At 40.5% G+C, this 27,764-nt stretch overlaps 2 protein-coding genes and 1 long non-coding RNA gene across 8 annotated transcripts in view; 2 read left to right on the forward strand and 1 right to left on the reverse strand.

The window, feature by feature from the left end:
* Nucleotides 1-13,245, reverse strand: part of CLTRN (collectrin, amino acid transport regulator) — a 44,163-nt gene extending 30,918 nt beyond the window's left edge. Inside the window, exons 1-4 of one of the 5 annotated variants that reach the window (XM_058292171.2) lie at nucleotides 12,950-13,245; nucleotides 12,578-12,636; nucleotides 10,169-10,300; nucleotides 7,243-7,328 (exon numbers count right to left, since the gene is read on the reverse strand). In XM_058292171.2, the coding sequence (XP_058148154.1) occupies nucleotides 7,243-7,328; nucleotides 10,169-10,300; nucleotides 12,578-12,636; nucleotides 12,950-13,079 (407 nt within the window). In that variant the 5' untranslated portion in view covers nucleotides 13,080-13,245. The remainder of the gene's footprint in view (nucleotides 1-7,242; nucleotides 7,329-10,168; nucleotides 10,301-12,577; nucleotides 12,637-12,949) is intronic. The other 4 variants (XM_058292169.2, XM_058292170.2, XM_023583127.3 and 1 more) reach the window with 4 other exon arrangements.
* Nucleotides 10,196-22,203, forward strand: LOC111759167 (uncharacterized). The gene is made up of 3 exons (XR_011647881.1): nucleotides 10,196-10,451; nucleotides 15,878-15,970; nucleotides 22,045-22,203. It is a non-coding gene; the product is annotated as an uncharacterized lncRNA (long non-coding RNA).
* A 4,317-nt stretch (nucleotides 22,204-26,520) lies between these two features.
* The window catches only part of CA5B (carbonic anhydrase 5B), a 137,639-nt gene continuing 136,395 nt past the window's right edge, over nucleotides 26,521-27,764 (forward strand). For both annotated transcript variants that reach the window (XM_071212946.1, XM_058292083.2), the window contains exon 1: nucleotides 26,521-26,654. The gene's annotated coding sequence lies outside the window, so the exon portion shown is untranslated. The remainder of the gene's footprint in view (nucleotides 26,655-27,764) is intronic.

Below are 27,764 nucleotides of genomic sequence, written 5' to 3' on the forward strand. Positions count from 1 at the left end.
CTCTGACAGATGGGATTATGTTTTAAAAGAAAAATAAAGTAGGATGATGGATACATGCAACTCTGTCACACAGTTGAGGCCCCAAATTCTTTCCTCTATACCAGTCATCACGGAACTACATGATCCCTTCCTATGTATGCAAGTTCTTCAAATTTATTAAACATTTCCACTGGGTGACAACTCATACTTTTAAGATAGTACCTTAGCAATTAAAATGAAGACATTTTTATCTACTTCGAAATAAAGATTCCCAAAGACTGGCCTACACATTTAAATGCCTAACCTATGCACCTTACAAGATTACTATTAGGCTCAAATGGGATGGAGTAAGAGAAAGAAGTGGCCACCGGCCCAGCTTGCCGCAGTCCATAACAGATGACTATGTAACAAACTGAGTCAGCTTGCAAGGCCTTAAATACTAATAATGATAACTGCCATCCTTATTTCCTAATATGCTTATTACTCATTAGGTAATACTATTATTACTTAATAAAAACACATAACAAAAAAATTCCCAAAGATTAAATTGTTGCTGAAAATATTGAACTATACATTTTTTTTAAAGATTTATTTATTTATTTCTCTCCACTTCCTCCCCACCCCAGTTGTCTGTTCTCTGTGTCTGTTTGCTGCATCTTCTTTGTCCGCTACTGTTGTTGTCAGCAGCATGGGAATCTGTGTTTCTTTTTGTTGAGTCATCTTGTTATGTCAGCTCTCCGTGTGGGCGGCGCCATTCCTGGGCAGGCTGCACTTTCTTTCTTGCTGGGCAGCTCTCCTTATGGGGCGCACTCCTTGCGTGTGGGGCTCCCCTACGCGGGGGACACCCTTGAGTGGCACGGCACTCCTTGCGCATATCAGCACTGCACATGGGCCAGCTCTACACAGGTCAAGGAAGCCCAGGGTTTGAACCGCGGACCTCCCATGTGGTACACGGACACCCTAACCACTGGGCCAAGTCTGCCGCCCAATATTAATTTCTTAGTTTTGATCATGGTTATTTAAGGTAATAACATTATAAGAAGTGGGGTGAAGGACCTAGAGCAGGCGTTTCAACTATAGCACTACTGACATTTTGGGCTGGATAACTCCTTATTGTTGGGGCTATCCAGTGAGTTGTACAAAATATAACAGCATCCCTGACCTCCACCCACCAGATGCTAGTAACACTCCCCAGTTGGGAAAAATGAAAATGTCTCCAGAATTTCCAAATATCCTTGGGAGGGAAGGGAAGGAAGACCATTGGCACACAGAATCCATGATCTTTACAACATTTATGTAAATCTGAAATTATTTCAAATGACAGCATACACACATGCGCACATGCGCACGTGCACACACACACACACATAGACACAAGGCAGTTATTGAAAAAGTTGCTGGGACACAGTAAAATGAACTAAAAAATGGATGTGAAACTAAGCAATGAATTAATAAACAGCTCTAATTGGCTTTTCTGATAAAGAGATAATAGATACAACCATACCTTGAAAATGAAAAAGAACTGTTCAAAGGAAGATATTGGCACCCATCAATAGAAAGATGGTCTGAATAAATGCCTAAAATTTTTAAATTAGCTTTATGTATTCAAGTGTGTCAATCCTTTATTATTATGCCACCTAACAAACTACTGTCTTAAGGAGCACCATTTCCAGCATTTCTCCAAGACCGGTATTAGGAAAAAAGATGAATACTTTTAGGGTCTTCATCAACAGAAGAAAACACTAAGTATCCCTGCTGTGTGGTGGATCTGTCCAGAGATGTAAAGTGACTCCTCTAACACAAGCAAACAAAACAGTAACCAGGTACTCAACAAATGTCAACCATAGAAATATAATAGTAGAGATGTGGTTATATCTTATTCAGATAGAGGCAGTTGAAGTAGTAATTAATAAGCCCACTCTCTAAATGAGCAACTTTTCAGAAAATGGGCCAGGAAAAAGCACGTCCCTGCTTCAGAAGACAGATGCAAGGCAAAGGCTTTAAAATAAGGAATATGGAGATACAGCATGGGCTGGGCTTCCTACTTGTTTGGGTGATGCCCTGAGAAATTATCTGATGTCTACACTCCCCCAAGAACAAGAAACTCAGGTCCAAAAAGTGATAAGTCCCAGACAACGGGAGCTATTACATGGCCATTCCATGCATTACCACCATGGGAGTATCCTGCCAAGGGACGAAGGAGGAAGGAGAGGAAGAAATGGTGGGTGCAGCCACTGTTAACTTTGTGCTCACTGTACCCCAATAGACAGGCTCCTGGTTTGAGAGCCAGGATGTCAAGCCTGCTTCATCCACTCACAAACATTTATTAAGGGTGAACTTTAATTCACCCACATGGTTACTGGATAATTATAAAGAGCTCCTATTGTGAAGAGAACTTAGAGTCCATAAGCCTCCCCTTAAGGGCCAGGTGTAGGAGTTCAGTGATGCCAAGAGCCTTGGGAGAACAAAGCCACAGTGTCCTGAGCTTACCAGGGCATAAGAAAACGGTGCAAGCCAATATTTCCTCATATGCCAGATTTGGACATAAGAAGACTCCATGCCCAGCCTGAGAATAGACCCAGAGCCTTGGGGAGTACAGGGGGCTTTCAGATTTCATGTGGTTTGTGCACAGTCTTTGTCAGGAGGGTCTCTAATCCTGTCCGGATTTCAGCTTCATGTTCCCCAAGCAAAGGACATCCTTTTTTTATTTGATCAGTTACAGGAGCCACCTAGGAGATGATCAAATACTTTGTCCATCTGCAGCACAATAGATTTCTCTGGGTCTGGGAACAGGAGGCAAGGACCAGGTCTGCCTATCCTGTGAACCCCAGCATTCCTGAAGCCTGGCCCATGGGACATTCACTAAGTGATTGTGACATGAATGAATGAATGGCTAGAATAGATGGATGAAGGTTTACATCCCCCTCTTTCTGAACCATTTCCCAGCGGGACTATCTGAGAAAGTAAATTGGGCAGGGGCTGCAGTGATAGAAAAGGGAGCCAGGGAGGAAGGGAGATTAAGGCCTTAAAACCTCCCTCACCCAGACACAGACATGCAGGCAGCATAGTAACACAGAACTCTCTAGTACAAGAAGATGCTCGATTACAGTGTAGGTGGGAGGAAAGAAAGTTGGTCCTCAGAACAAAGGAACAGAAAGAATGGTTGTACATATTTCTATGGTTAAATAATAAGAGGTGCAAGTTCCTTCCATGTATAGATTATATACAACCAGAGTATGACTTCTTCCAGTCTTTCATCCAAATGTTAATTACTACTCGGTATGCTCCCCAAAATTTGTACAGAATGAAAAATTAATCAACCAACAAGCACTTACTGGGCAAAACATGTCTTCTAACTATATGTTTTGATGTTATAAACATTGAAATGCTATTATCACAACTAAGCAGAAAACCCACACTTTCAAGATTCTAAATATAGAGAGGTCTGGTGAAATTATTTGAAATCACTTCAATAATCATTTTGACCAATTATTTACAAAGTACTCATGATATTAACACATACACAAAAGGCTTTCTTTAGGCAAATCGCTAAAAAGAGGTAAAAATGTTCATTCCCTTTCCTTAAGTGTGTGTGATGCTAATGCTCTAAGCATTGACCCCACCACCATTTCTTATCAACGGTGGTCGACAGGGACGAGTCATTCCATGGAGTGGTAAGAATTGGGCTCTTGTTTCTGGAAATCGAAAGGATGAAACAGGGCCTGGGCTGCTGTTCTACAACCACGAGACCATTAATCCCCTTCCCGGGGATACAACAGCACATTGTTCCTTTTTGGATCACGAGATATATCCTTGAATAATTAGGCTCAGGAAGAAATCCCTTACGTGTCCTACACACTGAACTCAGAAACATACTACTGGGCCTGAGAATTTCTGCATTAACCAGGAAATGGTATGCCAGTCTCCCTTCTCACAAATGCCTCCACCCTCTATGAGCACTTCTCCTGGTCAGCCTTCCTACCTGACTTGAGGCAGGGAAACGAGCAGGGGCATCACGCAGAACATGGACCGCTGGTCTGGCACCGGCACCATACAATCAGAATGGACCCAGTCATCAATACCCTGCCTGCTTGTACTCAGATATGCCCACAGGAAGCCATCCCACCCCTCTCCCGTGGAGAAGAGAGTGGCTGCCACAGCCCTTTCTGCAGGCCCACACTCTGCCTCTCTGAACTCTTCAATGACCCTCTGAAGTTCTCTCCCACTGCCTGTCTGGGGTGGCTGTGGCTGGAGCAATTCAGTTCTCCAGGAGCTCTGCGTGGATGCAGCCAGGCGCTCTGTTTAGGGGCTGCTGCCTCTTTTGTATTTGAAGTTTTACTGTATGGATATGTCAGTCATAGGTTTCCAAATGTGCAAAGGCGTGTCGGGAGATCCTGAGAGCAGTGTCATTGCTGTGATCTAGCTCGGTATAAGAAGTGCTGTAAGAGGTGCGGTAGAAGGGAATGAGTAAAAGGTGAGATGAAAGCAGAAATGCCCACTATTCTGTTAGCTACATGAATATAAGTCCACTTCACATTTTCAATTCAGGTGATTTTTGTTTTACTCTTTGCTCAATGTTTTCTGCAATATTCTTGGATTATCAGTGAGGAAAAAAGAAAATAGTATATCAACTCCAAGTGTCCACAACCTAGATCCCTGAAGCCATCCTGGAAAGGCATATTGGCCTTTATGTCCCCCATTGGCACCAAAAGACCTGCGAAGGCAGAAGATTTAAAAACTGATCTGTTTCCTACCCACTCATCAAAGCACTGCAACATTCTCTGCAATCCAATCTTGCATGCTGTGGTGCCCTTTTTCATAGGAGAAGGCTGTTCATCTAAAGACAAAGCCTCCTTGATGGCAGTGCGTTACAGAACCGGGCCCAGCAGGTGGACTGCATGCGAACGTGTTGTGCTTTGGCCCTCCCTTTCATTCCACTGACAGCTGTATTGCCAGAACCCTTTACAGCAAAGCTTGCTGACCTCTGGTCTAGTTGATTACAACTGGCATCGACAACAAAAGCTTCTATAGATATAGTGGGCCCACTTCCAGGTAAGACCACCTTTGTAAATAAACCAGATCAGATATTCGCAGACTCCTACAATGACTCAGGCTCTGATAAACCATGGAAAAGGCGTATTCCTCAAAATTAATCTGACATGTTATACCTATCACTGAATTCTTTAGAATGGAAACACTTGATTTAACATTGTCATTCATGTGGTGAGATTCCAGCACTCAGAAGAACATAATGCTATGACTACAGCAATATACGAAACCTACTTAAGCAAGAAAGACTAGAAGAGACTGGAGGGGATAGCAGTATATGACAATAGTAGCTTTTTTCTTTTTTCCTTTTCCTGTTTTTTGTATTGTGACCACCTTATTTTTTATTTGTAAAAACTTATTATACATACTGCTGAAAAGAATGCTAGAGTTAATGGCATAAAAGTTTTTTGTGTGATCGGATATATCTTTTAAAAATAAATAAAAAATATATTTTAAAAAGAGTTGATCTATTTTTCCTGGAAATCCATAAAACAGTAAAGAGACTACTTAGGACAAGTTTTTACTACATAACTTTCTCTTTCAATATTTTGAACAATGTGGGAAGTGGACTTGGCCCAGTGGTTAGGGCGTCCGTCTACCACATGGGAGGTCCGCGGTTCAAACCCCGGGCCTCCTTGACCTGTGTGGAGCTGGTCCATGCGCAGTGCTGATGCGCGCAAGGAGTGCTGTGCCACGCAGGGGTGTCCCCGCGCAGGGGAGCCCCACACTCAAGGAGTGCACACTGTAAGGAGAGCTGCCCAGTGCGAAAGAAAGTGCAGCCTGCCCAGGAATGGTGCCACACACACAGAGAGCTGACACAACAAGATGACACAACAAAAAGAGACACAGATTCCCATGCTGCTGACAACAACAGTAGCGGACAAAGAACACGCAGCAAATAGACACAGAGAACGGACAACTGGTGGGGGGGGAGAAGGGGAGCGAAATAAATCTTTTAAAAAATATTTTGAACAATGTGAATGTTACCTATTTTTAAATATATATGTGTGTATATATTTATACTTATATACTTATATATACACATACTTATTTTGCTCCCCCAATGTCACTATTCTGTTTTATTCTTTCCATTCACAGCATATGCAGCAGATATTGTGGGTTTGAGGAAGACCGATCAATAGCAACCCTCTTTGCCAGGTTCTTGAATCATTAATTACAGAATGAAGACAAAAGAAGGAAGTAGTTCAGAGACCAAAATAAAAAGCTAGGATGGAGGATATGACTTAATCATCAGGCAAATTTACTTCCTAATTGTAAAAATTCCCAGAATGAGATAAATTCACCTACACTGTCTCAAGTAGGGCTACACTGGAACAGGTGTTCAGACGTATAGGAATAGCATGCAAGAACTTTAATGCCCAGGTGACAGGGCACCTGCCCCTCTAGCTGGTCCTCAGCAGTAAACAAGCATAGCTGTTCAGGGTTGTGTGTGGGCCCATGCAGGGCATGATTCTGTACTTGGGGTAGAGAGCAGCAGGGGAGGATACCTGCTGTCTAAGGGCAGGCGGGTTCTCAAAGAGAAAGGAATCCACCCCTGCCCAGCTTCACCTCCCAACTCCCCAGTCAGATAAGGCATTTCACCTCTCAAGAGCAGGGGGGAGGGAGGAAGGAGGAGCCAGAGACCAGGCATGTTACCATAATGGATGTCCCTCTTCACGGAAGGAAACATCACAAATAGAGAAGAAGCAGTCCTCCAGAAGAACAGACAAAAACGACAAACTGTCAAAAGTTGACCCAAGTGCTTTTAAGGAAATAAACGAGGTGCTATATGAGATATCAACAGTGGAAAGAACCTGAGTGTATTTTCAAAATGAGAGTAAAGCTCTTTAGACTCGAACATCTCTCTATCCATCATCTATCTCTATATCTATCTACCTATCCATCTATCAACCTATCAACCTTTGACATAGAAATTATAGGTATACAATAGAAATGTAGAAAGATTAGGACATATACCTGCAACTTTTAATATTTGTCTTCAAATTGCCTATTGAATAAAAGAACATTGTTGGGACATGATAAAAAATGTAAGCTGAGCTAGATTACAAAAATTTTTAGTTGTTCAACAAAAACATGAATACCCTTAAAAATGAGGTTAAATTATTTTCAAGAATGAATTTCAAAATAATGTACTATCTTGATACTGCAAATAAGTAGTTACGTTTTTTTTTTTTTTTTTTACTGTTTGCTTACTCAGTTGTTTCTCTGTTGGGAACTTTTCTCATGGAGAAAGCCACCATTGCTTTGAAGAGATATTCTTCATTTGAATCCCAGGCATACTGAAAGAGAAGTAAAAGAGATGAAGTAAAGTGGTGAGACATGGGGAAATGGAAGGATGGGGAGATAAACGGTCTGTTGGATTCTAATTGGTGCCCAGTGGTTCTGCCTCTATCACTGCCCCCCCATCCTCCCTCCCCCCACCTCTCCTTCTCTCATGCACTGAGGTCTAAAGGCATGACTTAAAACATGTCACCAAAATGTCCAGGGCAGGGTTTTTCACTCATTCTATTATTCCAAGTATGATGTGTTCCCATTGCATTATCTTTCTCGATTCTTGTCACAGCTTATTTGCACATCCTTATTCTGACCACATACAGTCCATTCCTTCCTTCCTTTCTCCTTTCCTTCATAAACTGGCTCCCCCTCCTGGTTTTCCTTTCTTTGTTAATATCAGTACAGATTTCATTTTAATTTTTTTAGCTGGAACGTTAGGCATGTGTATGTGTTGGACTCATGCTGCTTCTTCACTCTTCATTTTTAGTCAACCAGCAAAAGCCAGCCTCCAGGCAAGAAGGGATGATTTTAAGGACCAGCAGGAAGGCTGGTGAGACCAGGGCAGAACAAGGAAGTAGGGGAGTAGTAAAAGGTGGGAAGAGGACAGGAACTGGGTAGGGCAGAGGTGGCACATCATGGATTTGTTTTCACTGTGGGATGGGAAGACATCTTTTACTATTACTGCCTTTCTCCTCTACAGTACGGTGATAAGTACAAATAGATGATTCCTAAACAAAACAAATCACTAGGTTACTCAGGGTAAGAAGATTTACCACTGTACCTCTTCCTTTTCCCTGAATATCTTTGTATTATATTCTTTAAACTTCCCTCAATTGCTGCTTCTACTTCACTTTTTTCTTTCAGTTCTATCTTACATAACTCTAGAAGGTGTTACCTTTAAAAAGAGAAAAGTTCATCTCTTATTTTGTTCATATACAAGTGCTGAATATTGTAATTTTATGTCATCTTTAGATACTCTTTGAAGTGCTCCTTCAATCCTTTAAAGTGAACTTGTCATTTTATTTGATATAATGTAGGTTTTAAATAATTAACTGATTCATGGTATAGTTGCTTCGTTTTTATATTGCCTTCCCCCCCACCGCCCCCTCCCCCAAAAAAATCCCAGCAGCAATAGGGACAGTGGCAGTCCAATTGGAAATCATGTAATAAGTGAGAACAAAACTAAGGAAGCAAAGGGTCCAGTTAAAATTGCACACAAACACTACTCAGACAGGGGAGCCTTGTTACCTCCATGTGGAGATGGGGAGAAGCATGATCACATGTAGATGCCAATGCTAAGCTCTGTGCAGCAGATGAAAATGAAGATGCTAGCCAGCTCTCCTCAGAGCATGAATTTAAGTTGCTGTTCAGATCTAGGAGATGAATTTGACATGACCTTCTACAATCCTTTCATTGGTTCCTCTGTAAACCAAGAGCATGAGCTGGCTGGTGATGGGCAGGAGTCGAGGTTGGTCACAGAACAAAGCCCAAATCTCTCTAGATCAGGAGAAGATTGATGCAGTTCTAGTCTGGGTATCCTGCCCATGGAGCCAGCTTATCTTGGGTGAGCGTTAGAGGGTTAAAAGCTTGTACCTTGCACATAGCATATTTCTATTAGGGCTTTCAAAATCTTTCAAAGAGAGAGGCTCCCAGCATAAAAGGAATTGAGCACATGCAGTAATGAGAAAATGTACCACTTCAGAAAGGATAAGGAAAGAAATAGTAAAGCAAAACAAATGCCTGCTCTATGACCCACACTTTCACTCATGGATATCTACCCAAGAAAAGAGAAAACACATGTAAAATACATGTACAGGAATATTCATAGCAGGTTAGCCACCTGCTGTGCATACCTGTGACACATAATATGTGATCAATAAATGTATGAAATTGGACACATCTTTATATCCCACATGCAGTTTCACAGATCAAGTGGTGCATATCACTTACATCTATTTATCCATCATGTCAGGTGCCTTGATTCCTCATTTTAATAACACTTGTATCAAGACCCTAAATGTCCCAGATCTCCTTGCTTTTTATACACACCCAAGAACACTCAAACCAAGAACACTAAAACTTCATGTTTTAGGTGAGTAATCAAGTATAACTGGAGAAAAATCACAAAATAGGGCATGCTGCCTGAACTACAAATTCATGATCACCTACCACCAAATTGCCTGGCAATCCCCTTTGGTTTCTCCAACTATTATCCCTGCCCAAGTTTCACAATGACTACCTCAGTCCTCCTTCAGGTCCCCCAAATATCAACCTCCTTCCTCACACCTCACTCTCACTGGATGCTCTTGCTTCATAATATATAGATATGTCTGGAGTTAACAGTTTAAACTCCCCCATCCTCCTGACACCAAGATACAAAACTTCCTCCTACCCACTTCCTCTCCTGAAATGCTAGACCCATTGTTTCTCTGGTTTTGTGCATTCTCAAGCCAACTCTGTCATCTGCCTATTTGTCAAGGATGCCTTCGACTCAGCATGTCCCAAACTGAAGCCATGATTTTCTTGTCTGCACTGGATTCCCTGTCTCAGTAAATGGGTCATTATCCATCCAGTTGAATAAGTAGAAACAAGGGCTTCATCCCTGACACTTCTCTCTCCCTTCTTTATTGTGGCAATTTGATATTATTTATGAATTCCAAAAAGAGATATTATGTTTGTAAACTGATCTGTTTCTCTAGGTGTGATACCCTTTGATTGTATCAGACTCAGCAGAAATGCCTTTGAATAAATTATGTCTAAATTAGGGCTTTGATTCGACCACTTCATTAGGGCATGCAGGGTTGAGTCCCCGCCCCCTTGGGAAGCTGATAAAACTGACTCTTACACGGAAGTAGATACACAGAAAAAGACACAGCAGAGGAGAGAACTTGGCTTTGATGCTGGAGCCCCAGGGACAGTTGAGCCACTCGTCTGATAGTTTACAGCTGACCTTCTGAAGAGACCAGAGCAGCTGAGCCTGGAAAGAAAGGAGCCCCGGAAAGAGAGATGAGCTTTATGCCAGCCTAGATCAGAAGCTGGACCCATGGAGCCTTAAGAGGGAAGAGGAAGGCTGAACCCTCGTAGGTGTCGCCCGCCATCTTGCTTCAACACGTGGCAACAGACATTAGGTAAGAAAGTACCCCTTAGGGTACCTTGAGTTGGACTCTTAGGGCCTTGTAACTGTAAGCTTCTACCCCAAATAAATACTCTCTACAAAGCCAACAGATTTCTGGTACTTTGCATCAGCACCCCTATACCATCCCAAAAATTCTTAAAAAAAAAAGATTTATTGTATTTATTAATTTCTCCCCACCCTCATTGTTTGCACTTGCTGTGTCTGTTCATCTTCTTTGTCTCTTTAGGAGACACAGGGAACCTCTGCTCCCTGCTTTGTTGTGTCTCTTATTATGTTTTTCTTATGTCTCTTGTTGTGTCAGCTTGCCATACCTGCCCGTCATGCCAACTTGCTGTCTTCTTTAGGAGGTACCAAGAACTGAAATGGGGACCTCCCGTGTGGTAGGCAGGAGCTCAATCAGCTTAGCCACATCCGCTTGCCCCCAAAGGTTCTTGAATCCCTTTACTAATTCCTTTCTGCCAACGTCACTGTACTCCAAATAACCATCATCTCACCAGCACTACTCCAATAGCCTCCTAACTGCTTCTGCCCTTTCAGTCTAGGCTCCTCTAATCTGCCTTCTATACTATAGCCAAAGATTTCAAACCCTAATTCTATCATGACATCTCTTCCATAAGACTCCCAATTGCTTTAAAGATAATACTAAAAACTCCCTAACATAGCCCACATATTCCTTGGCCTGGCCCCTCCTTTCTTCTTAAGCTCATCAAGAGGCATGTCTCTTCTTCTTCTCACTGCCTGGTACCAGACACCCCAGCCTTCCTTCTGTCCCTCACTCTCACCAAGTTCCTCCTGTGATAAGTCTTTGCACATGCTGTTCCCTCTGTCCTTCCTTCTTTTACCCCCTGGTTCACTTCTACTCATGCTTTAGACCTCACAGCAAGTATCATGTCCTAAGACCCCCACCCCCCCCAACAAGTTCAAAGCCCTGAAGTACATCTCCTTGTTGTCATACTTGACAAGCTTGCATAATTGCACTTAGCTTTGTGAATACTTAATTGACAGCCACCTCTCCCGCTAGGCTATAAGTTCCATGAAAGGAAAGCAAGCCTGGTTTTGCCCGCCATTGAATCCCCCATAACCAGTGTGGTACCTGCCCTCAGACGCTCCTGGGATGGGCAACCCTACACACTGGTAGAAACAGTCAGACTGCCTGGGTTCAAATCTATCTCTGCCACTTGCTGACCTGTGATCTTGAATGAGTCATTTAAGTTCTTTGTGCCTCGATTTCTTTATTCATCCAATGGGAATGGAAACACCCAAACAACCTCACAGTTGTTTTGAGAGCTAAAAGAGCTCATGGGGTAAAAGTGCTACGAAGGATCCCAGCTAAGAAGTAAACCAAGTTCTCAATAAACATTGGCTGTTCTAACAATTATAACTTATTGAGTGAACAATAAAATAAGGCATCGATGGATTAGTCTGAAAACAGAAAACTTCTAGGTTTCTTTAGAAATATTTTATTCTTTCTTGCCTGAGGCATCTTAATTTCACCTTCTTCTGGGGAAAGAAATTCAGACTATGCTGGGAAACTGGAGATAGAATTAGACAAAACTATTTTATTAATTCGGCTGTCTTTGCTGTTCCTGTATCCACATGGGCTCTATGAGTATTTTTAATTCTTCCATTTCATAAGTGTATGTTCCATACTGTTACTTTGAGATTTTAGAGGACCTGAAGAAACTTCATGTTGGAATTGAAAAACTTATGTGTTATGAAAGATCTTTGGAGGGTAGAAGCATCCCCTCATTTCAGTGATTAGAAAACAGAGGCTCGCAAAGTTCAAGTGACCACAACAATGAGGGCACAGCCCAACCCAGAGCTCAATGCCTAAGTCAGGCCCCTTTGCCTCCATCATGCAGGGCAGAAATGTTCAAATTTGCTAAATTGTTTTGTGCAATACCAAACTTCATACCTTTCCTAGAATATACTATAAATACTTTAAACAAAACCATTTTATCAAGAACTCCTTTTGTACTATAATCTATTTTAACTTAAGAAAATGTCAGATTTGAGATCTTTAGGGGGTCATTTGTTCAAGCTTATGCCCATGGATAAAGACAGCACCATATTATTAAAAGACAAAAGTTAAAATAAGCACACAGGTGCTCCACTTACTGCTTTATCTCCCAGAGCTGTTCTGATACTAAGTCTCACTTTGAAAGCATTTTCTCCATCTGCCAGAAAGAAAAAAGAAAGAACAGTACACACTGGGAAAACGTTTCAAACCGAGCCTGATAAATCCTAATATTTAATGTAACTAAAATCAAGAGTACAGACAACCACAATTAAACTGCCCCCCAACACTCCTGAAAGTCTGACCCCAATTATATTACATGGTTGAAAATGTTCTTTCTCAATTCATATAACAGGGTATAGACTCTTTCAAGCCTCAACATGTCTGCAGATTTAGAGAAATAGAGTTCTTTCAAAGACAAGTCAATTATTCGGAAAACTATTAATGTATTTTTACGTTTCAAGGCAACATACCTGGTTGACAAAGTTCAGCATGAATAGCAGCCACCAGGAAAAAGAACGGCCACAACATTCTTTCAGAATGGAAAACACAAGGCAAACCTGGGGGGAAAATGCACTCTCCACTCAAAGCTGCCTTAGCCATTCTGTGATCTGGATTAGAATATCAGAGAAACAAGCAGCCACCACCTAAAGGGTTTAAATATTAACCCCCATCATTTGGGTTAATACTTTGATAGAAACAGTCCATCTCCTGTCAGTTATTTACAAAAATCTATTTGGAAAACAGATTAGGCGTCCTTTGCAAATTCTTCCTTAAAAGAATGTTCCCTCTGCTGACTCCAAGTCAGAATCCTCCTCCCCACCCCCACCCCTTCTGTTGCTGCCTGGTTAAATTGCATGGTGAAAAGGACTGAGTTCTCTCTGGAGGTTTTCCTTGGAATGAACTTTACATCCTTTCAGAGCTAAAATATCTGGCTCAAAGACAGGCTATCTTAATCTGGAAAATAAACATCATTCCTTTCTGTCTCCAAGGGACAAAGAATGTGCTTCTAAGAATGGCATCACCTGACTCTCACCCTGCAGGTAAATATCCCAAGAGTTTTCCACTTCAAACAAAGGGAATGGTTTTGTTAGGTGCTAATGTCTGCAAGTTGTGTAAAATGGGAGTAATGACAGAGCAGCATGGCCCAATGGAATATTCTGCACTGATGGAACTGTTCAACATCTGCACTGCCCAAAATGGTAGCCACTGGACACAGGAGGCTATAGGGTACTTGACATACGGCTGAAAACCAAATATTTAATTAATTTAATTTAACTTAATTTATGTAGCCACATGTACCTAGCAGCTACACTGGCAGTGCAGCTATAGATCAGTAATTAAGATGAACCACGTTTTCTGCATTATTTCTCTAATCTTCAAAACAACACTGAAAAGTTATAATTGTTATAATGATCTTCCATATGAGGGAACTGAGGTTGCAGTGTTTAAGTCATTGGCGGCAATGGTACACAGTGAGATGGGTGTCCTTCTGTCTCCACCACGTTTAGTAGCACTTCATTGCAGCTCATCATCACCCAAAGCAGGAATTGCAATAAGTTGCCAGAGAGGTGCTGACAATCACAGTAATGAAAGTAAAGGAATCTTTCCCACCATGGGCCTTCCACTGACGCCAACAGAAGGCCCACGGTGGTTCCATGTCAGAGCTTTCCTCTCTATGATACAGCCTCTTCAGTAATTCAGTCCCCAAATTCCACCTTGTTGCACGGAATCATAAATGGGAAAATTAGACAGTGTGACCCTGATGTGAAAGAAAAAATCTGAATTCTTAAAGCAACAGTGAGAAAAATATCAAGAATGACGCTCCGCAACACATCGCACGACCCCTCGTGTCCCCTCTGAGGCAAAGGAGTGTTCTATTGTAGATGACCCATTCCTGTTGCTAACCGCACCTGAGTAGACTTTGCTCGCCTCCTTTACCTTGGGTGCAAGAGCAGAGGCAGAAAAAGTCATGCTGGAGGGAGAGGCAGCCAAAAGTTAGCCTGTCATCCCAGCAATTTCACTGTCAAATGAAATGGAAATTTCCTAGGAGGAGGAGCTCAAGTAACGAACTCCTCCCCAAATGCCAGACTCACCGAAGTGACCCTGGGAAATAGCGGACTAAGGAAGTCATCACGGGAAGGAAATGTCCATAGGTGTGGAGATGGACATCGTCACAGAGCAGATCAAGGAACAATCCCTGTTAGGGACGCAGAAATCGCATTCAGCTTTCCTTTTAGCCTTACGCTTCAAAACGTTTTTCTCTTGCTTTTACTAAGTCGTCTATTTGTCTACAATTGAAGACAGTTAAATGCTGTCAGCCATGCATTGGAGGTGAGAAGAAAATCTCTTCTCTTTTGAATTATAATTTCTCAGTGTTTGCTGTCTCATCAAAAAACCAACCAAGAAAGGAGTGCAATTGTTCTTTATAGAAAATCTAACGAAGCAAAAAGAGAAAAGTAGAAATCATCCATAATACCTCCAGCAGGGGTGACCACTGTTAATATTTTTAAATATTTGGGACACACCTTCCTTAGGCACCCGTCTTCTTTTGTGCATGTGCCTGAGAATACAGATACTTTCCTTCTTAACAAAACCGAGGTTATGCTATTATAAAACTTTTGTCACCTTCTCTTTTGAACTTGACATTGTATTGCGAATATATTTCCACATCACTAAACATTCCTTGACAGCATCATTCTTAATAATTGTCTAATATTGGATTCATTTTATGGATCTGTCCTACTCTTTTAAACCTAATTTCTTATTTCCTCTTTTTTATTTATAATAGCATTAATAATAAATAATGCTGAAGCAAACATTCTTGAAACTAACCCTTTTCATTAACTGCTGATAATATCTTTAGGATAAATTCTTAGAATTTAAATTTTGTGGTCAAAAGGTATTCAAAAATGTAAGGTTTAGGTAACTGTTAATTTCCTTTCTAAAGGTTTATGCCAAATATATATTTGTTAATAGCATACGAATATTGATTTTCCCATATCCTGGACCAGATATTACTGGTTTTCAAAACACTTTGGCAAAATAAATGATACAGCAGGATATGATTACTGCTTAGATTTGCAATTATTTGATTCATAGAAAAGCTGAACAGTTTTATATGTTGATTAGCCATTTGTAGTCCTTTTTTGGGAAATTGTTTATTTGGTCCTTTGACCTTTTTATTTGTTGAAGTGTTCATTGTTCTCAAGTTTGTGTGCACGAATTTGTGTGCACAGCCAGCCAGCTGTTACCCCCTTTCAACTTGATATGATTTTATATTTTCCTAGAAAACAATCATATATTTCATGTCTACACAGTTTTCAATTTCTCTCCTACTTTTCAACAGTGATACCTAGTTGTTGATGTTGTTGTTGCTGTTTTCCCTTATTGTATTGCAGCATTATCAGAACAAGGTAAAATAATGGTAGGAATAACATGGACCCTTATCCTCTTCCTTACCACATGGGAATGCTTTTACTTCATGGAATCTGGTGAGTTCCTGTTTAATATGCTGTGTCATGTGATAAAAGTTATCTTTTCATTTCATTTATTAAACATTCTTTTTATGAATAGTTCATGCTGAATTTTATCAACTACCTTTTCCATATCTACTAATATGATCACAGGGTTTTTAATATGTGGTGCACTATATGACTACATTTCTTCACATTGATTCAACCCTTACATAACCTCTATTTGATTATTTTTAACATACTCCTGGACTTCATTTGCTAGTATTTTTCCCCAGCATTTTAAAATCTATTTTCATAAGAATAATAGCATGTAGGCTCCCTTCCAGGTACTGATACTTAGAGATTTTACTTTTTGGCCTTTATATTACCACCTTAAAAATGCCATAGAAAGAGCTGTAATATTTTTTATGCTTAGAAATATTTTGATTGCATAAGAAATAGAGAATTCACAGGTGAAAATATGAACCAAGCATATTTGGGGGGAAGAGTTCTTGACAATTTTCCATTTCTTCCAGTGTCATTAATTTCAGGTTTCATATTTCTTTCTGAGTCCATTTAGCCATTTACAATTTCCAAGAAAATCATTCATTTCATCCATCCTTTTCAGTATTCTCATGAACTTTGTAGAATATTTCTTACAAAATATCTACATTTCTTGTTGTTTCCTGTATATTTTCTAGTGAATACATAAAATTTTCCCAAGGTTTGTTTGTTTCTTTCTTTCTTTATTGTTGTTGTTTTATCAACAAGCTCTTGGATTTAATTTTCATTCTATTCTCTCTGTTTTCTGATTCATCAGTTCTATCTATATTTATTAAGTCCTTCCTCCAGTTGACATTAGATTTGTTTTGTTGTTCTTTTTACAACCCTTGAGTTGGCTAGCAAGCTCATTTATTTTGAGTCTTTCTCAGTTAATAACGAATATATCTATGGCTCTGAATTTTTCCCTAAGTACTGTTCTGGCCACAAGAAGAAGTGTAGAAGTATAGGGGTTTCATCATTCTTATTTTCTAAATAATCCACAATTACAGTTTTAGTTTTTTCGATGTTCTAGGAATTATTTAGAAAAGCATTTTTCTAAAATTCTAAGTTCTTTCAAGATTTAAGTATAAATGCATATGCATATATATTTTAAATATTATTTATATTACTCTCAATTACCTTAATAAATCTTAAGCCTAGAATTTATCAGAGAAAATCGACTCTATTTATTCATTAATCTCCAAAGGTATTTTAATTAATAACTTTGAATAAGCATCTAACAATATTTGTTACTTTTTAAATTATGAAAGAATACTGCACTATAAGAATACCCTTCCTTTTGCAGAATAAAAGCATAACCTGCAATTATTCCATGTTGTTTGAAAGCAAATCTATCATAATAATAAAAGGCCAAGAATTAGAAACTTTCTAAAGACAATATGATTTTTATTAGAGCGTTAAGCAAATTTCTGCCTATGTGCTGATATGTTTGAATTTGTTGCAGAACAGCAAAAGAAACAGCAGCCAAAACAGGAACAAGACAAAAGTCACCTTTTATAGGTTTTGTCAGGTGAAGAGAAAGACAAAAAATATAATGATAAAATGAGACACGATCAGTAATTTGACTTCAAATATGAAGATGCCACAAGTTGAATGTCACAGAGAAAATGCTAGACTATTTAATAATTAAAGACCTTGATAGATATCTCAATAAAATAGGTAGAAAACAGAACTAGAGCTGGTGTTCTGGCCTCTCAACATATTGTCTTTACTTTCTTCCACTTTTCAAAATCTTGCACAAACCTACTCTTTGTAGGGTGGATGGTTTAAGTACTAACCCTCCAAAGGACTCACATCTGTGTAGCGTGCTCCATCCCATGCTTACTTCAGCAATTTTGTATTAGAGGAGCTTAGTCGTTTTCCAGTAGTCACAATGACAAATAAAGCAGTTTCACTCACTCTGAATACGTTACTATTTACATCCAAATGTTCCAGGTTTTGGAGACTATAGATAAGAAGTTCAGATTACTGTTGCCATGAACACCACCAAAGGGCACCAAGCCTCCTGAGACAGGAAAAGGAAATTGATTTCTCCCTGTTTTCTTAATACTCCACAACACAATTGAATAGCAGTTTCTCGGCACTTAACTATTGATCTGCTGCTCTAGATGGTAAATAAAATATATGAGGTCACACATAAAGGACACATGTTGTTCTTTTGATTCATGCAAGATACCTTTTAAAGTTCACTGGTGTCGTAAAAGCATGTGGGGAAACGTACGCTCCATTTACCTGCAATAAAGCCAGAGGTAGGGAGGACCGGATGTAGCTTTTAAGTTTTGACCTGATGATTCTGTTTTATTATCACAAATGGGAATTTAGTTAACCTATAGCACGTAAATCTACTACAGTCAACTGTCGAACCTACCATTTAAGATATGTTCTTATGCTCTCCATTTTTATTGGGTTAGGGACATGTACCTGTATCTGATACAGTGAAAGAAATAAAATAAAACCTTTCATAGCTGAACACAGGCATCTCTAAGATGAAATTGTTGTTCTTTTTAAACTAACATCTTAATTAAATGGTTTTATTCAATAATTTTCTAGAACAAAAGTTGTAGAATTTTTAATAAATGTGATCCTTCATAGTTTATACTGGAGTGAAATAGACATGTCTGTACAAAAAACAGTTTCAAGATGTTAATAATAACTAGTACAATATTTTTGTATAATTAAGAGGCAACAGAATGATTTTATTCTCTTTAAACTATCAGTTACTAAGTTTCAGGGAAAGCTAAAAGATTTTTGTCTAATGCGCAGAAATAAATTTTAACTTAGTTGTTCTCAATCAGGGATGAATTTGCCCTCCAGGGGACACTTGGTAATATCTGGAAACATTTTTGGTTCCCACTCCTTGAGATGGGGAGGTGTTACTGGCATCTAGTGGGTAGAGACCAGGGATATTGCTAAACATCCTACAATGCACAGGACAGCCCCAAAACAAAGACAAATCCAGCCCAGAACATCAAGAGCACCAAGGTTGAGAAGCCCATGCCATGTAGAAGCTTTTCTGTATTCAGGGTAGACAGTCTAGCTTGAAGAGTTCTCAATTTGGATACCTTTTCAGTTTATAATGAAAAAGAATACAGTTTACTCTTTAACCTTTTATACTGCTTGTACAAATACAGATCTACTTTGACTTGAGTCTTTTCTCTTTGTAAATATCTGGTTTCCTCTATGGTTAGCACAGCATTTTAGCTGTTGAAGGCTCTATTCTTATGGAATTTTTACCCTATATTGCCACCATCAGCTCACTTTATTAATTTACAAGTTTCCTTTCTTTTGGTTCCCTTCCAATTCCTGTTCATCCTCTCATGAATTATTTCTGTCAACCCAAGTATAAGGAGAAATAAAGTGCCAGTTAAAGGTTTAAATAATTCTTTAAACTCTGCCATTTACTAAATCTATGGGTCACTGTTTAAAATGAGAAACCAGTGATATCTGTATGTAAGTATGTGTGTGTGTGTATATCTCAGTGATTGCATATATATAATCAAACATACTATGACAGTATACTTTATCGTATGCTCTATATTGTGAATATATTATTAAAAATGAGTGCATTTATCATCTTATTAAGATGACTTATGAGAAAGAATAATCATCAAAGCTATGAACCTTATTTCCAACTAGATCTCAATTAATGTCATCGTTACTATAACTGGATTTTTACCCTCCCTCATTGACATTCTCACTTGCTTCATCAAAATTCTATTTGGTTTGTCCATTTAAGGCCTGTGGGAAAAGATCTTGCTTCTGTTTTTAATAAGAACTTTACACTCAGATTTTTCCCTTTCAAAGATTCTTATTTAGTTAACATTTCATTGTTAGCATTGAGGAAACAAGACTGAAAATCCTCTACAAAAAAGACATTTTGCAGTACCTTAGCCTTGGGACTAGTGCATTGATACCCACTAATGCTGTCTGGAGAGGAAGCTGCTCCTGCAGCCTGTCTCTTTCCCCAACTCCTTGATGACACCTTTCACTGAAATGCACGTGCACTCCCAGTGTTGCTGTGCATTCCGTTCACTGGTCAGCACTCTTACCTGATGCTTGCCTCTGACACATGAGAAGTGCTCAGAGGTTATTTATCATAATAATATTAAATTATAAAGTTGTGATGAAAAATTGGAGTTTGTGTGTAGTTTGGGATGTATGGCATGGTGCCAAAAGGCTTAACTGGTAAAATAAGCATCATTGATCATGATTTTTTTTAAAATCTTAATAAGAGTTGGCTTCTTCTTAAATACATTTTTGCTAAGATTTCATAAAGAGGCAGCTCTTTGAGTAAGTGCAGCATTTGCTAAACTTGTTAGAAGCTAGGCGGCACATGTACAAGCATAAGGAATGGCCTTGCTGGGCAAGAGCCGGCACAGTAACATCAAGGGCTTGTGGCATTTGGGCACAGGACTGCTCATCTCGGCTTCGTCCAAGTCAGCTGAGGTCCAGCCCTCACGCAAAATCTTACTTAGCATTTCTTTCCCTCTCATAGGATGCTAACAGCAGTACAAACTGCTTAGATTCTGTGAGTATTAAATGAGTGTATGCTCCTTTGACTACTATGACTGACACATAGTAGGCATTCAGTGAATGATAACTATAATTATAATAATAAATTATCTAACATGTTTACAGCTGGAGAAGAAGAAAATGGAACAAATGTTAGTAACGCGCAGATTTCAAACAGGTCAATGAAAATTTCCAATAGGCACCTAAAGTATCAAGGCAGAACCATCCAGGCCAAATATATAAATGTAAGTTAGGAAACCAACCTAAGATAAGGAGCCCTTCAAACAGCAGCCTCACATTCTTCAAACTGGACAGCATTCTTTTCTAAAATGATTGTCTTGGGATTGATATAGGACTTGGAAAGCTGCTTCTTTTTCCTTCTTTCCAACTATTTCCATTTTCCTCTCTGCAGTAAAGGCAAGGATCTATTTACAACACAAGAAATAAAGTGCAAGGTGTAGGGGGAGCTGGAAGCCAAGAGTTATAAGCTAAATACCATAAACACAGATAGGCTTCTCCTTATTCAAATTATCACCATGAAACCTGACTTGATTATCTATGAAACCTAACTTATCGCATATTGCATCCTTAGAAGTCTACTACTTGAGCTTCCACTCCAAGCCCAAGTAGGCTCACATAAAACCTCCATTATTAAATATCTGATATCGTGTCTGGCACTTAAGTAGGCACTTAACACAAGTTAACTGAATTTGCTCTTCCAACAACACCATTTGAGCCAGGGAGGTGAGGGTCCTTGAGGAGTAGAATGTTAAGTGTAATGAGGCCTGCAGGATGGTGAGGTGGAAGGAAGGAGGCAGCCAAAATACTCCAAAATTTCTTGCAGCCCTTGCATCTACTCATCTGCTCCAAGTCAAAACTTTTCCCAGAATTACCTAGATTAAGACCCAAGGCTCTAATTTTCTCCCAGTTCTCCAGCCTCTTCCCCAGCCCTATCCCAAGAAAGTTTTCCTTCTCAGTGCTTTTTCTGGTCACCTCATTCTTAAAGATTTGGTTTTTTCCCCCAACTCTCTGGCATCTGTTAGTCCAGAACAACTCTTCCATTTACCTGGCATCCACCTCAGCTCGCCTTGCATTCTTTTCTTACATGTGCTCACAATTTGAAATACCCAGAACAATATAGAATGCAAAGAACAGTATAGACTGGATAAGAACTCTAAGGTTTCATTTAATCCAGGGTGCCACTTTACAAATGGAAACAACTGAGGTCCCGAAAGGCAGGCATAAAGTCCACATCACCTCTTACTTCCCAACTCCCCTTCCCCTGGGTCCACACCACCCCACCACACAACTCTTATTTCCGAACTCCCCTTCCCCTGCTTCCTCCTCTCATTCATTTGTTTTACAAACTCTGTTTTTCTTTTCTTTCCTGCCTCCCAGAGCCTCACTGGCTACAATTCTAAGTTCCTAGAGAGCAGGGACTACATTTGGCTGACTTTTGCATTTCTCATAACCCTCGAATATTTGATTGCATAATAAAACTGAAGAGACTAATTTCTTTTGTTTTTCTTGTTTTGAAGATGCTAATTTGAACGGTAAACTGGAATTCTAAAGAAGCTCTCGAGACTGTTGGGAAGGAAGAATCTTGCAGTACACATCTTTTTTGTTGTCATTCCAAGTCAGAGAAAAACAACTTCCAGGATCTATAATAAATAATGAACCCTGGACTTTGGAGTATATTTGGCTTTGCTCTGATATTTTATGCCCTTTTTTAAGATGAGAAAAATTTATGAAATTAGGATAATCAAAACGTTCATCAAAAGTGTAGGTTAATTAACAGCCATAACCATTATGAACTTTGTCTTATTTTTCATTAAAAGAAAGTTAATCACTACTGCTTGAAAATAAAAATTAACTCAGACAACCTGAGTAAGTGTAAGTCTGCCAACTTTATATTCCTAAGGTAGGAATTTAAAGGACAGCGTCTTAAGCAGGATGCATGTACGTCTGTCCATGTGTGTCAGCTTATGCATGAAGACTGATACATTATAATGAGCCCCATGTGTAAAAGCAAGACTTTGCTGACATTGCTTACAGAGATGTTTAACTATATCCAGCATTCTTGAACATTATATTGAGAAATTCCTCATGGTCTTGTTAGGTAAGGCATGTTTTTCCTTGGCTAAAATAATCAAAGCCACGCTCTGTGGAGAGGGATATTAGATTCTCATCCCAGTACGGGGCTGCCAGCAGGAGGTCACCCAGAAGTGTTTAGCCCTGCCAACCATATAAAGAGGTGGAGGGGCTATTGGGCCATGTACCTTTTTGGTTTAGATTATCGTATTTGCATAACAGAACCTTAAACTCCCCTACACAAGCATCTGAATTAACCAACATCTCAGGAGTTCTGGCCTTAGGTATGGCCAGCAAAATGACCAGGAGCCCTCTATTGCCTGAAATTTATACACATTCTTATCATGATAAATGTATTTTTGAGGATTGCCTGAAGGACCTACATGCAGACCTCTTTTTACAAATCAGAAATGCCAGATAGGCTGCTATATGCAACCATTCACCCACTTGGCACCCCCAACATACACTGTTTATCAGTCACAGGCCTTTGCCCTTCTGAGCCTGGACTCTATCACAAAACTACCCAATATATTCACGCAGCTATGGTGAATGGATTGGAGTTGACACGCAAATTGAAACCCACTTGGGATTGAGTCAGACCGTTGACAGCCTGTGTACTCAGTTGAACAGAAACGTTTTGATAGTTCATTGAGTTGATTTTATGCATTGTGCTTTGGATTGTGGCAAGAGTTTACACGGAGGGGATTTGTGTTTAACTCCTTACCACATTTATTTCCCACTTAGCTCACAGCATATTTATGAGAAATCGAGGTTTCTCTCAGATCTAAAAATCTAGAAAAAAAAACTGCCCTTCTAAAAAACAAACAAAATCCTGGCTAATCGTTTGAACCCTGGAAAATCCTAAAATGATTATTTCCTCTTTTCTATGACCATTCTGAAGTTTGCAGTCAAATCTCTGGCCTGCCTTCAAAAAGGATACTTTTCTTCTGTGCTCTAGAGGAAAAAGTTCAAGATCCAATGGCGTGCATATATTTGTATTACTCTTATCATTGGCTACATAATTCCTTTCCATTATGTCACCCTTTCCCTGGTTCCTTCAACTATTTCTTTTACCCCTAGGACTGTCTATATTTTGATAAACTGCCTCTAAACATTGTTAGAAGAAGGAAAGGTGTAACTAACTACATAAAATTATTGCATTAACTTACAAGGCTCTGACAGTTAAAACATTTTGTATAAAGAGAGTCAGGAATTCTAGGAGTCGGGGAGACCTTAATTAAAGTGTTCTGTTGAAAGTTGTTCTTTTTCTACGTGACTTCTAGCTCAACATTGTGACTGAAGGCAGAAATGGAATGGAAGGTGGGGAGAGAAGGAGAAGAGAGTTAACATGTGCTCTATAAAATCTTCATTACTATTCTGAAAGCCACAAGAGATGACGGATGTGTCGTAAACAAGGGAAACTTAATAAGATTAAGTACAGATTTCTCCTCAGAAACCGAGGAGGCAAGAAGCCAGTGGGATGACACATTTAAAGTGATGAAAGCAAGAAATTGCCAACCAAGAATTTTTATCGCCCAAAACCATCTTTCAAAAATGAGGGGTACATTAAAACATTCCCAAATAAACAAGCTGAGGGAGTTCAATCAACACTAGACTCACCCTGAAAGACATATTAAGAGAGTTCTACAAGTTGAAAGTATAGGACAACAGACAATAGCCCAAAGCCACATGAAGAACTAAAGTTCTCCGGTAAGGGTAACCTCATGGCTAAATATAAATGCCAGTACTATTGTACTTATGGTTTGTAACTTCCTTTTACTTCTTGCAGGATCTCAAAGGAAAATACATAGAATGCAGTAATAAATCAGTGTATTGGGACTCCTAACGTATAAACATGTCATTTGTAAACAAGAACTACTTAAAGGAGGGGGGACAGAGAGGTATAGAACATAATTTGTGTATACTATTGAAGCGAAGTTGGTATCAAAGTAAACTAAACTGTTATAGATTAGGATATTAAATTTAAGTCCCAGGTTAACCACAAAAAAAAAATCAGAGAATATGCAAGCTTATAGAGGCAGAAATTGGGAGTATAAATTGCCAGGGGCTGAGGGGGGTCAGGGGTGCATGGTGAGTTAATGCATGAGTGTAGGGTTTCTGTTTGGGGAGATGGGAAAGTTTTAGTTATGGAAGGTGGTGAGAGTAAACAACATGGAGAATGAGATTAATCCCACTGAGTGATATGCATGGGGGGGTTGAGATGGGAAAGTTTATGTTGCATCTATGTCCTCACAATTAAAAAAGAGAGAATAAAGAGCTACTAAAGAGACAACTAAATGCAATATATGATCCTGGATGGGATTTAATCAGGAAGGAGAAAAGGTCCAAAATGACATTATTATTGGGACATATAAAAAAGTTGGAATAGTGACTGTAAGCTTTATGTCAATATTAAATTTCTTGAACTAGATAACTGCATGCAAGGTGGTTACGTAAGTGAATATCCTGCCCTTGGGCAATGTACGTGGTGGTATTAAGTGTTCAAGGAACATGTATACAACCTACACTCAAGTGTTCAGAAAATGGCTTGATAAATAGACAGCCATAGATGGACTGACAGATGGAGAGACAACAATAATGGCAAATATGGCAAAATGTTAAAACTGGTGGATCTGGGTATCTAAGAATATTGGAATTCTCTGTGTGGGGTTTATATTATTTTTATAATAGCCCTGTAAGTTTGAAAGTATTTAACATAAAAGGTGTTTTTCTAAAAGTAAAAAAACTTTATTATTGGCATATGAAGCATCATATGCAGCATGGAGGGAAAAAATATAGCTCTACATAAGCAAAAAAGAAATACATTCAATGCATAGTTGTTGAGAATTTATTGTTAAAGTGTGTAGCAATTACTATAAAAGTAGTTTCCTATGTTTGTTGTCCAAAATTATTCCTGCTCGTCGAATCACACATACCTGTACTTATGAAGTCCTTTTCCACCTATCAACCCCTTACCGTACCTTCCTTAACTTTTTCATTCTTTCTTGTCCCCTCAAAACCCAAGTTGTCACGGTAACACAGAACTCACGGAATACGATTTGAATGAAAGAGTGCCTGAGTGGCTAAGGGAGAATGCTCTTTACCCAGCAGGGCTCATCCAGAGGTTCCTGCACAGTGAAGGAAGCGGGTTATACGCCGCCCCTCCCCCGCTGTTTTTTGAATGTTCCTAGACTTGTACATGTAGGGAGTAAGGAGAGAAGAGGAATCTCGGAGCAGGGGGCTGCAGCCAGGGGGCCGGTCTCCGTGGGGTGTCGTCAGGGCAGGCCCTAGACAGCAAGAGGGCACTGGGTGCCTAGGAGGGCCACAAGAATGGGAGAGCAGGAAGGGGAGGAGTGCTGCTCACTCCACGCGACAGCCCCGCACGGAAGGGGCTGCGAGGAACTCAGGTCCACAGGCGGGCGAGGGAACACGACTGGGGGGAATGAAATCGGTTCCACAGATCGGGTTGACGTGAAAACTGCCTGAAAGCAACCCAGTTCCCAGGGTCGGGTTAGTGGACCTGAACACTGAAGGGAAAGAACACGGTTCCACCACCGGTCCACCCGTTGTGTTTCTTACCCAGTGTCTGTTCATCAAACCGTGGTCACTGGCGCTTAGAGAAACCTGACAAAAGTCATTTTTTTAGACCAGGAGAAGGGACTTGCAGCCTCACCTCTCTCTGCGAAACCGCGCCAACGTCTACCGCGAAGACGCGGGCGGGTTTCTCGGATGGCCCGCCCCGCAGCAGGTTCCCAGGAACAGGCCCCGCCCGCAGGGGGAGCGCCCGTGGCGTGGAGCAAGGACGGGTGGAGCGCGGCCTAGGCGGACGCCTCAGCGAATTTCTCAAGGATGGGAGGGGCGTGGCCAAGATGGCTTCCGGGGCGTGGCCAGGAGGACGTCGAGGCGTGGCCAGGGAGGGACGCAGGAACGTGTTCCCCCCGGGGGGAGGGGCTAGAGCGGGCAAAAGGTGCGTGGCCGCGTCGGGAGGCACGTAGCGAAGGCGGAAGCTGCAGGCCAGGCGCAGGGCGGCCCCGGTGAGAGGGGCGTCGCTGGCGCGGTACGTAAAGCGTGGCTCGGGCTGTGGGGCGTGGCCAAGACGAAGTGAAGGCGGGATTCCCAGGCTTGAGGGGCGGTGGGGCGCGAGGTTGCGTAGCCAAGATGGCTGCGCCCGGGAGCGGAGCGTCTGGGTGTTAGCGAGGGCCTTTGCGCGTGGCAGAAAGGCTCAGGTGAGGGCGGCGGCGAAGTGGAGCGGGGCCTGGCGGCTGAGGGAGGGCCGGACCCTCCCCCGGAGCCCCGGCCCGCCTGTTGGACTGAAACCTCCCGTTTTCTCTTCCCTCACGCCATTTGGATTCGCAGAGCTAACCTCTTGCATACGATTTTTCAGTTCGTGTAATCCTTTTATTCTGTTGCACTTAAGTCATCAATTATGCCATTTCATGCTGAACGTGATCTTCCAAGCTCGAAACAAAATAAAGTTCTAACCTGAGTGCTCATCCAAGGTTAGGACAAAGATCAAGAGCAAAGGGAAGTGTGCTGATGAGGGGATAGCTGTGTACTGAGATCCAGCAGGTTACTGGGCTTTTGCAATTTTGAAATTTGATAGTATTGCTATTCTGTCAGCAAACTCACCAGAGGCTGTTCCATGCCAATAATTTTTATGGAGGACAAACCATGAAATACGAAATTGTCCTATAAAAAACAATCACAGATAAATTGATGTGATGTCTGGGATTTACTTCTAAACTAGGGGTTCTTAACTTTTTTTGTTCCACAGACCGTTTGCCCGTCAGGTGAAAACCCCAGGTGCCTTATTAAGTCCACACTATACTGTGTACTATTTAATTACTATATGACACCCACACCAACACATCACCACAAGAACAATTTTTTTTTTAATTTCAAGTCAAGCTCATGACCCCTTGTTAAGAACCCCTGATCCAAATAGTCTGAGGAAAGGGGAATGGAGAATATCATATGATTGGCCATAAATGGGATAATTGTTGAAATGGGAGATTGGGTACATAGGTGATTTATTTTATTTTTATTTTTTAAAGGTTTCTTTTTAATGTATTTCTCTCCCCGCCCCCACCCCCACCCCCCATTGTCTGCTCTCTGTCCATTCGATGTGTGTTCTTCTGTGTCCGCTTGCATCCTTGTCAGCGGCACC

The sequence above is a fragment of the Dasypus novemcinctus genome, chromosome X (genome assembly GCF_030445035.2).
Source record: "Dasypus novemcinctus isolate mDasNov1 chromosome X, mDasNov1.1.hap2, whole genome shotgun sequence".
Lineage (NCBI taxonomy): Eukaryota > Metazoa > Chordata > Mammalia > Cingulata > Dasypodidae > Dasypus > Dasypus novemcinctus.